This window comes from Pseudorca crassidens, chromosome 19 (assembly GCF_039906515.1).
Source record: "Pseudorca crassidens isolate mPseCra1 chromosome 19, mPseCra1.hap1, whole genome shotgun sequence".
NCBI lineage: Eukaryota > Metazoa > Chordata > Mammalia > Artiodactyla > Delphinidae > Pseudorca > Pseudorca crassidens.
In genome coordinates, this window is record NC_090314.1 from 49,555,981 (window position 1) to 49,566,920 (window position 10,940).

The following is a 10,940-nucleotide window of genomic DNA, read 5'->3' on the forward strand; positions in this document are numbered from 1 at the left end:
TAAACGGGATCTTCTCATCTATAATTAATATCCACAGGTGCACACACTTCAAGAAAAACAAGCCCCTGCAAATCGTGCCCAGGCTGGAGCAGCTGAAGGGTAGTTGATTTAGGAAGAAGACAAGGTTTCTTCTTCTAAGATTTCAAACTACAACTCAGTCAGAGACTTACTGGATCTTTAGCTCTCTCCTGCAAAGATTTGTTTCCACAACCTTAGACTCACAAAACTGGGTCAGAATCAGAGAACTGTTTTCCCCGTGTACAGAGTGGTTCTTGCTTCCCCAATACAAGCCACCAAACAAACCTGTTTTCATGGTTTCTATCCTTCTGTTAAGAGGGGGCTGGAGGAGCAAGGGAGATACGCCTAGCTCCTCAGGATAAAACGTGGCAGGAGTAAATGTCCCAGAACAACCTGAGTCTACTGGAAAAGGCAGGACCCCTTCACCACAGATAAGCTGTAGATGACTGCACACAGTCTGCCGTGAGCCCGTGGAAGCTCATCAGACACAGACCCCAGACATGTGTTCCTTTACGCTGCAGGCAGTCTGGTCTCCGGTCTTCTTACCGTTTCATTCTTTCACACTTAAATCAGAGAGTTTCTCTCAATCAACAAATCCTACCCAAGTTTATTTAGCCTACGTTATCCGCAAAACACTATGCTAGGAACTGAGTGATTTTTTAAAATAAATACACTACAATCCATGTCTTCAAAGGGTCTAGAATCTGGCAAGGAGGGGATAAAACAAAGATAAGGAACTACCTTAAAAAGCAGAGAATCCTAAGTACTCTGATGATAAAGGTATTTGAGTTAGAACAGGACAGACTTTGAAATTTGAATGGGAAAAATGTTCTATATTCAGGGAGAGGACGTAATGTAAATGAAAGGTCAGAGAGGAGAAACAGTACACAACAGGTTTGGGGAAATATGCAAGTTGTCCAGTGACGTACATGAGGACTGTTGGGAAATAAAATTGGAAATGTATGTGGAAAGGAATTGAAAAGGAGCAGGTTCAAAGAGTTTGGACTTATCTGAAGGCAGTAGGGAGCCTTTCAAGATTTTTAAAAAGAGAATCAGTGCCAGAGTTGTGCTTTAAAAAAAAAAAAAGAAAAATCACTTTGGCAGTAGTGTGAATAGTAGAGTTGATGAAGGGATTATAGTGGACCTGGGGATCAATTAGGAAGCCATTGTCATTGAGTAGATGAGAGGTAATGCCGAATCCAGGTGCAGTAGCTGTTAGAACAGGAGGGCCAAGTGCAAAAAAGATTTTGGATATAAGGGTTGATTACATGCAGGTCGTAAGGACAGATGAGTTGACGGTAACTCCAAAGTTCTAAAAGGGATGTTTGGGAGAACTGTGATTCTGTTAACTGCCCGGAGAAGAAAAGAGAGAAGAGGAAGATTTCAAATTGAATTTTCAGAGGAAATTGAATACCTGGTTTTTTTTCATATGTATCTCCTTTTAATTTCTTAAATTCCAGCTTCCCTTATCTTTGTAAAATCAATTTATCTGTAACATACATCCAGAACCTTCTTATCCTGCTTTTTCCACCCCTGAAGACTCTGTCCAGGAAATTTATAGATGTTGCATCTGAGAAAACTCCTTAGATTCTGTCCCATATTCAGATTCATTCCATGTTAGAGTCAGTGTTTTAGTTGCAAACTACACCATTGTGAAAAGATAACCCACTACATGGATGGCTCTCCTCAGGGTTAGAAGTATCGTACTTTCCAACCCTCCATCCTGTTACGGGAAGCCACAAAGTCTGGTTGTCTGACCTCTAGGGATACAGAGGTGATAGGCCACATATCTGCTGAGTAGCCCCAGAGCCTGGCTGTGGCAGGTCCTGAGCTTGATCTGACATCTGAATCCTGTCCAGCTGAGGACGCAGCCTGGAAAACGTACTGTGTGTGCAGTAAGTTGATCTCTAATTTAGTTAGTGCGCATGTCATGCCAACTGTGTGGAAAGAGTCATCTTAGGTACTCTTCAAAACTAGCAAGGGAACGACAGGCTCTTTGCCATCCAAGAGCTTACAGTCTAGGCTGAGAACCAAACGTATATTGAAGTTTAGACTAATTACAAAAACAGTATGTCAAGTGTGCTTGCTCCTCACAGGTGAAAATAGAAATGTTGAAGGGAAGAAGATGCAGAATATAAAATAGGCTAAAAGAGTGGGGATGGGGTTGTTGAAGGCTGACTAGTTTAATTAAACTCCTGATTTCTTTCCTGGCCTGGGCTCAGTCTCTTCCCATGAGTCCGTTTCCCTCCCATTCTAAGGCGGGAGAAGGTGGCCTGGTACTACCATCAATGATAAACATGTTCTGAGCTCCTTATTTTATGAGAACCTCTCAAGGAGTTTATACCATTAGAAATCGAAGATTTTTGCCAAGTTCAGAAAACATGCACTGAGAATTTATTACAAATAAGTGGGATACATTAAAAAAAAGATTAATAACAGAATAAGGTGACATATGTCAAGCAGGTTCAAGATGAGGTAACAGTGAATGCGAGAAGCTTTTTGGAGACAGGGAGGGTTTTTTTTTGTTTTTTGGGGGTTTTTTTTTGTGGTATGCGGGCCTCTCACTGTTGTGGCCTCTCCCGTTGCGGAGCACAGGCTCCGGATGTGCAGGCTCAGCGGCCATGGCTCATGGGCCCAGCCGCTCCGTGGCATGTGGGATCCTCCCGGACCAGGGCACGAACCCATGTCCCCTGCATCGGGAGGCGGACTCTCAACCACTGTGCCACCAGGGAAGCCCCGACAGGGAGGTTTGAGATGGTTCCTAGAGAACAGGTAGAAGTGAGGTAAGTCATGGGGAGATAAAAGGTATCCACACATGGGGGCAGCATGACCGCAAGTGCGGATACAGGAGTACTTGTGGGAGATTCTAGAGGTGGTGAGCACATCCATTTTGGGCAAAGTTGAGGATTCTCACAGAGGAGTAATGAAACTTAAGGATAAACAGTAAGCTTGGGGAGAGATTATGCACAACCCAGGATAGGCTGCCCTGTCAAAGAACTGGACTCTTGTACTGACAGCTTGTGGGAGCAATTTTGTTAACAGTTTTATCCAAAGACAACTCACATCCCAGAAACATAAGCTGTGCTTTGGCCGAGTGTACACCTTAAATACCAGCTTTCCCTCCTGCTGTGAATTTTCATGTTTTTCATGTTTCCTCAGCCCTGTATTATGCCTGCTCTTGTAGGTGCCTCCATTGCACTAATGGACAAAGAAGGATTGACAGCCCTCAGCTGGGCTTGTTTGAAGGGTCACCTCTCAGTAGTACGTTCTCTGGTGGATAATGGAGCCGCCACAGACCATGCTGACAAGAATGGCCGCACCCCACTGGATCTGGCGGCTTTCTATGGTGATGCTGAGGTGGTGAGTGCCTTTAACCAAGCCTCAGGGTGGTAAGAACAGGGAAGGTTCTCTATCCACAATGTTATCTGGGGTTGATGATTCCTGATAAAAAGTTCTCAGATCTGTACTTGCTCCAGGGCAGGAACATTGAAAACACCATTAAAGACCAGGAGCATAGGTCTGGCCTGGAATACCATGACTGTCCAGCCTGGCTCAAACCAGTAGTTGAATGAAGGGCAGGCAGCAGCCGGAGCCCTGAGTGGAGCAGTGTGAGCCGTCACACCCGCGTTAACTGCGCTGCTTCGCCCGTGCCCTAGGTCCAGTTCCTGGTGGATCACGGGGCCATGATTGAGCACGTTGACTACAGCGGAATGCGCCCTTTGGACAGGGCAGTGGGGTGCCGGAACACTTCTGTTGTTGTCACTCTTCTGAAGAAAGGAGCCAAGATAGGTAGGAAAAAGGAAGAAGGTGCTGGCCATCTGTGCCCAGGGGCCAGACTGGTCCGGCGGTCTGGCTGCCCTGGGTGTGTGGTGTGCGTGTATGTAGTCTCCCCTCTGCCCTGGCCCAGTTATTGTCCAAGTGAACAGAAGGCTCTTGGCCCAGAGAAAGCACCATCTGAGCCATGGTCTACACTACCCTGTGTCCAAAATCACACGGTTATCTGCCGTGCCCCGAGTAGCCTTAGCCAGGAGGCTGCTCCGACCTTAAGCACATCTCAGCGCTGACACCTCGGTAGCAGCCCCGCCCTGTGAGCATCCTGGATCCCTGCACCGCCACAGCCTTCGCTTTCCCTTGCTCTGTGTGTGCTTTGGACTCTCGAGTCCCTGCGGCTGCTGTCCCATCCACTCCCCGTCCCTCAGGCCTGTAGACAAGGGTTGGCTGATATGCTGGCTTTTTTGCTGCCTGCCTCTCACCGCTGCTTTTTCCTTCTTTTTTTTTTTTTTTTTCACCTTCATCCATTTTTTTTTCCTCTCCTACAACTTTTTGTTTTCTCCTTTCTTTGAAGGTTGTCAGACGTTACCGAGTCGCCCACGAGGTATATTTCACCGCTGTCAGCATCAGGCGTGGTCTGATGGCTTGGTCAGCTTTGCCTTCTCCTCTTTGATTTAGCCTGCATGAGTTCCCTACACCTCTAATCTTTTAATTTACTTCACCTTAAAAGAAGATTTTTTTTAATGACTGTTGTAGAGAATAACTTGAACTTTTGATAACTAACCCTGAAAAGCCTAGTTGGTAAATAATTCAGGCATCCGTAAACTAATCGAGTTAACCTTTTCTTTCTCTTTGTGGGTAAAGTGGTCCTCGGTCATGTTGGCTTGTTTCACACTGGAACCGTGCTCCTGGTTCAGCATGAATCCCAGGAGTCCTATTCAGTACTTACAAATTAGGGGAGCCTTTAGAGTCTTCCATGGTTTCCCTTCTGCAAAGAACGTATTTAAAAATTGAGACTAAACAGCTGGGGCTCTTGAGTCCCAGATTCTGAAATAAATTACCCTTTTTAGATTTTTTAAATCTTATGGTGACATTTAATGTAAACCCTTTCTCCCAATTTCCTTATTTAAAATAACTCCAAAATAAGCCATCGCCTGCCCAAATACAACACGCAGGCTTTGCTGCCCTCCAGTGGTGCAAACTCAGACAGTTCAAACATTCTTATTTTAAGGTGAATACAAATCCAACGCAGCTTCTTGGCAGTGGGAGTTACTAAGACACTCCCAATTCTAAAAGATGAGGCCATTGTTGTGGAGCAAGTTGTTCTCTCAGCAGAAATTCCCCAAGGGTGTTTTTTTCACCTAGCTTCCTGCCACCCTTACATTGTATGAGTTTTTTACCCATCATGCATCCTGTACACTACAGGTCCAGCCACATGGGCGATGGCCACCTCCAAACCAGACATCATGATCATCCTGCTGAGCAAGCTGATGGAAGAGGGGGACATGTTTTATAAGGTGAGCGGAGGAAGGAACCGTGTCCTCCAGACAGCCCTGACTGTTCTCTCCTTGTAGAATCTCCCGAAGTCTCGGCAGGTCTCACCCTTGGTTCTAGAGGCAATGGCATCCCTCGGTGGTGGGCTCATAAGCTGAGGACCCCAGGTTTTTGCTTTCTCAACAAGAGAGCAAGAGTAGCCTGCACATGCCTGCAGCTGATGGACCTAAAGACCTGGTCTTACCTGGTCACTAATAGGCAGATATGTAGATTCTACATGGAATCTGTTCATTGGAGCCTGGAAACCATGGGACAAGTAAAAGAAACGTTATATAGTGCAGATATTTCCAGTCTGTAGGAAAGAGGCATCGATCTTAGCTTTTATATTTAATATCTATGTAGATTTAAAAATCTGTAGTAATAATAGCTTATCAGCATCCCTGAGGAAGGAAAGGAAACCAAGACAAATAGCAATTACAAGATTTACTTGAAATGACAACAAAAAAGGTATGAAGTCTTCTTGTACTCACAGTTCAAGCTGAAGGCTGCATATCCCTAACACACACAAACTCCCGTGGGCTGCAGGAAGTCCCTTAAGAACTTCCCGTGTCAGAGTTATCTCATGGTGTTAAGATTAGCTGAATCTTCTTCTCCTAAAGTAAATACAAATCCGGCCCAACTTTCGGCAGCGGGTGTCACTGAGACATGCCCAGGCCCAAAGATGAGGAAATGATTGTGATGCACGTTACTTCCGCCTTGTGTAAGGAGTATACAGAGCTCCTGGGAGTACCGTTGTATTTCCCAAAGACCCTTTGAGTGAGAGTTATTGTAATCTAGGACTCTTAGGCTTCTAGGAAACTTGAGTTCTGACCCAGCCATGATTTTACATGACTTCAAAGAAGGGCCTCTCAGGGTGTCATGTTTATGGACTCGAGAGTGGCACTGCTGTCAAGAATCTCAGCCCTGTTCATAACATAACTTGTGGCACCCCAAGACAAGGAGTCCTACCTCCTAAACAGGCAGAGCTACTCCTGCTCCTACCCAGAATTCTGCCTTGGAAGACTCCCAAATCTATCCTCAGTGAAAGGGTCTAAAGAGAAAATAAAAGATCAGGATCCCTGGTTGGAGTTGCAACTATACAGACGGAATGGAGTGGATAAAGGGCAGCTAACAGAGTGTGAGATGCCTCCTGCATCATTCTGGGCTCAGCTTATAGATTTTCAGATGCAAAATGTAAGAAAAGTTCAAGGCCCCTGTGACCAGTTCCCTAGGTGGGTCACAGATTTACCTCATCTTGGAAAATCCCTCTGACATAGATGGAATCACAAATTCTAAATTTCACTTGTCTACCACCACCCTAAGACTCCTTTTCGAAAAACAGGGGAAGACTCATTGATATTCTTTTATGCCATGAGATTAGGGGAGCAACAGCTAGACTGCTTTAGCTCCCACATCCTTTGTGAGGAGGAGAATGGCCTCTTGTAGAGGACTGGCAAGGTGGAACAAAAAGAATTTCCAGATAAAACAGATGTAAAGAAGTAGTAATAACCTTGGAGTGATTGGGACTGGGGAATGCTATGTGTCCTATAGGGAGATCAGGTCGGGGAAAAACCTCCTTTGAAATGAACAAGGTCAGTTCCTTGGGAGTCCAGTTGGGAAGCTGGGGTCCCAGGCCTTTCCTACGCCAAGACTTTGTTTCTCTGGCTTGTATCTTGGGAATCCCCTTCGTCACCCCTCACCTGCCAGGTGAGCTTCCAGTAGAAAAGACTGGACCCTGCTGCTCTCACCGTCAGGGCTGGTGTTGGGAGGGCCTAACCCTTAGTAGTAACTGCGGAGAGAGGAAGGGAGTGGGGGCAAACCTCCTCAGCTGCTCAGCAGACCAACTGTGTTTTGCTCTCTTGTGCTCCCACTAGAAAGGGAAAGTAAAGGAAGCTGCCCAGCGCTACCAGTACGCTCTGAAGAAATTCCCTAGAGAAGGGTTTGGTGAGGACTTGAAAACCTTCCGGGAACTAAAAGTGTCTCTCCTCCTCAACCTCTCTCGATGTCGCAGGAAAATGAACGTAAGTCCCTCTCATCCCGGCTCCTCTCTGCAGTACTGGAAGTTGACGGTCCGTGTCATGCACTGGCTTTTACCAGGCCCCTGAAATCCTTGTCTGCCCCATTTGGAACTTGGTTGTCCTTCACAGAGCACTGACATTTGCAATTTGAAAGAAATCAAGTCTAAGTACAATCCGTACCTCAAACGATAAAAAAGTTAATCCTGTGGGCACTTTGTAGCTTTCTGAATTTTCCTAATTCCTGCTGAAAGTGATTGGAGTGCCATCATCATCCTGCCCTGCCCCCAGGTCAGTTTTCTGGTCTTTGGGAAAATGTGAGAGCAGTGGTCACTGGAATTCCAGATGCAATTAGATACAAATTTTAGTCATTCCCTTCTTTACTGGTAGACCCCCTAGTCATTTAAGGAAGGGCTGGAAAGAGGGCCCAGGGCCATGAACTTCAAGGTTTAATTTCTAAGGCTAATCTTCAACTTTTCACTTCTTTCTTCGTCCTTTTATTCTAACATGACGTGTCCCTTCTTGTCACAGAGGGAGTCTTAGAACTCCTCCTGGTCCTTTATTATCCCCTAAGTAGTCCTTGGTCCTTCTTGCCTGCCTTGCAGATACAGCCTCTGATGGCCTCAGGCACTGCTCCCTTGACCTGCAGACACTCCTGGGCCAAGAACCCTCTCTCAGATCCTGGGAATAGCCAGGATCATGTCAGGCATCTCTGACGTCCACTAGCCTGAGGTCTCACGGTTCCTCAGGAGATAAAAATAATCCAGGCCAAACAGGAATGTTTGAATAAAGGGATAGAGAACTCAGGTGTACAGAAGTGAGCTTTCAGCCTCAGTAGCAACAGATCTGCTATCGGTTCTGGAAAAGTGACCTTTATATCATCCATCTTTAGATGGCAATGAAAAGAGCACCCTGATAAATAGACTTGGGTATCTCAGAGGGCACAGTGATGCCCTAAGAGGCAGAGTTTTCCCAGGTGCTGAGGAGAGCGGGGATGTGGGAGAGGTTCTCCGGGAAAGGTGGTGAGGTTCTTACGTGAAACAGAAGAAACAGCAGCAAGGGTCTCCTCCAGTTAGTAAGAGTTAGACAAAGCTCCGAAGCTGCTGCCAACCTGCTGGCTGCCTTTTTGCCTCACAAATAGTCTGCTTCTTAAAAATACTCTGTAATCTTCCCAGAAATAACGATTGCCCCAAAAGAAAAAATGAAGGGGAAAGGTTGAAACAGTAGAGCTGGAAGCTGATGCTATGAAATAGAACACTTCCTCTGTAGCTCCACGTTGGATCAGAAACAGTTAATCACCTCCCAGGACCACCTGAAGTCTGTCGTCCTATGTCGAAAGTTGCCCATTAATTTTTTTTCTTTTTTTTTTCTTTTTTCAACTTTACCTCCACCCCAGGGCCTTTGTTCTGCCTTAGGATTCACAAGTTTAACCAGAGGCTACTGTGCTGTACTATGGCTTTGATAGTAAAAGAGGAGAAAACCTTCCCCTTTAGTTTAGTATGTAAGGGTGTCTTGAAGACTATGGCTTTGTTTCCCTGGTTCCTGTTCCCAGGGCTTCTCAGAATGAGGACAGATGGGACCGTGTTCCTCCAGGCAGCCTCAGTGATTAAGAGATGAGGTGACAGCACAGGCCCCGGTGACAGCCAGTCTTCTCTCTTGTCTTATTATTATTATTTAAATTTTAAATGTTTCCTAAGTAAGGAACAAGTTAAGAGAAGGAGCAGGCCAGAGAAGCCTCTATGAAACAGAATGGAAACTACCGTTCATTGAGCAGCTCCTGTGTGCCAGGGACTGTGTGTGGAGCTTTCAAATGCTTTATTGCTCTTAATCCTACCTGGGAGGTCCGTATGGCTAAGAAAACACACAACACACCCCGAGGGCTTACAAAGCGGAGCAGAGAATCGAACGCAAGCCTGTCTGACGTCCCTCCTCCATCCCGTCTCCATAGCCAGTCATTTCTTTTTTACACAGATCCCATCTTCCTAGACTTATTTCTCATCCCTTTAAAGCCAAGGAATAGTGGGTGCGGCAGGAAGGTGGGGGGTAGGATGAGGGCACACACGAGGCGTCGACGTGTGTGTTTGCCTCATATACGCATGTGCAGCGAGAGTTTGGGTTTCCAGCTTCAACAGCTTCAGTGGGTTGACATTTGGCTTCTGGACCAGAAAGAACTATGTTGCAAAGGCAGAAAGAGGACAAATTAAAAATATTTTCATACTTTTGGGCAGATGAATTCCTGTGAGCCATTGCAGGGCCACACAGGGCAAAAGGCAGAAGGAGCTTTCAGTCTGGGCCACGTGGCTAGAGCCATGCCAGGCATGTCAAGAATCCCAGGTGTTCCGTCCATAAATGTCAAAGAAATGTACATATAATCTGTTTTATTCCCAAGATGTCTATTTTTCATATCTCTTCAATGACTCATTTGCACACCTATTGTAATGACAGGATTTTGGAATGGCGGAGGAATTTGCTACTAAGGCCCTGGAGCTGAAACCGAAATCTTATGAAGCTTACTATGCAAGAGCAAGGGCAAAACGCAGCAGCAGGTGAGGAGAGAGAGAGAGAGGGTGAGAAGCAAGAGCTCTCTTTTCTGAAAATCTGGCCAAGGCAACGTAGACCATCCTGGGGCATATCGGACAGACCCCCATGTCTGTCCCTGAGGACTCGCAGGACCAAGCTTTGGGGACGGCTCCCATCGCACAGAACGCATCGTACAGCTGGCAGCTCTTTGGGGCTGTGGAGATCTAGAGCATTTTCCTTTGGGAGAAAACTGCCTTTTCATTGTTGGAGAATGGCACCTTCTTCCCAGAAGCCTCTGCCGTATCTCAGTCGCTCTTTAACCCCCAAAGCAGATAGCATAGAGACACTGGTGGCTTAAGAAGAGGTCACTTGAGCAAAATATCCTCCCAGCCCTTTAGAGGGGAAAGTAGGATGGGCATATATCACAGGCCCCTCTTTCTTTTCTTACAGGCCTTTGGGAGATTCCCTGGATCGTTTAGTCTTCCTCCTGGGGCTCTCCTCAAGTCTGGTGGGATCAAGCCTCCTTCTCCCATACCCACCCCTCCCAGCACCACACCACACATGCATGGAGACAGGAGGTCCTGCTGCCAGGACTGAGAAGGCCCAAGAGAAACCCCATCTCTCATGCCCCATCTGCTGTGGTTTGGCCAGTGGGCAGGAAAGCCTCCAGAAAGATCTAGAAACTGCCATCAGTGATCTTTAGATAACTTGTCACTGTCCTTAATGCCTCCTGCCCGGCGCCCTGCCCTTCTCCCCAACTCTGCCTGTAAAAGAACTGCTTCAGGTTCACAGCTATGACCAGGGGGCATGTGGTCCTGAAAATCAAACCCAGGTTAAGTCTAGTGATGACGGTGGCAGTGATCTTAGTCTTAATTAGCTGGGGCAACAGAGTTCTTACAGAAGCTTGACTGTCAAATTCTCTTTCCCCTTGGATTATTCCTTCCCCACAAGGCCAATTGCCCCTTTTCTGGGCAAGGTTAATAGAGAGGACGGGAGTATCTCTGACCGTTTGTGTCCTTATCTGTAGACTAGAATCTGAGTTTCCTCGTCAGCAAGCCTAACGCCTGCCCAGCTTGGATGTAG

At 46.4% G+C, this 10,940-nt stretch overlaps 1 protein-coding gene across 12 annotated transcripts in view; it reads left to right on the forward strand.

The window, feature by feature from the left end:
• TANC2 (tetratricopeptide repeat, ankyrin repeat and coiled-coil containing 2) overlaps nt 1-10,940 on the forward strand; it is a 362,156-nt gene that overhangs the window by 343,077 nt on the left and 8,139 nt on the right. For 9 of the 12 annotated variants that reach the window (XM_067717046.1, XM_067717048.1, XM_067717051.1 and 6 more), the window contains 6 exons: nt 3,203-3,378; nt 3,675-3,807; nt 4,364-4,393; nt 5,215-5,306; nt 7,197-7,343; nt 9,783-9,883. In XM_067717046.1, the coding sequence (XP_067573147.1) occupies nt 3,203-3,378; nt 3,675-3,807; nt 4,364-4,393; nt 5,215-5,306; nt 7,197-7,343; nt 9,783-9,883 (679 nt within the window). The remainder of the gene's footprint in view (nt 1-3,202; nt 3,379-3,674; nt 3,808-4,363; nt 4,394-5,214; nt 5,307-7,196; nt 7,344-9,782; nt 9,884-10,940) is intronic. The other 3 variants (XM_067717049.1, XM_067717050.1, XM_067717057.1) reach the window with 1 other exon arrangement.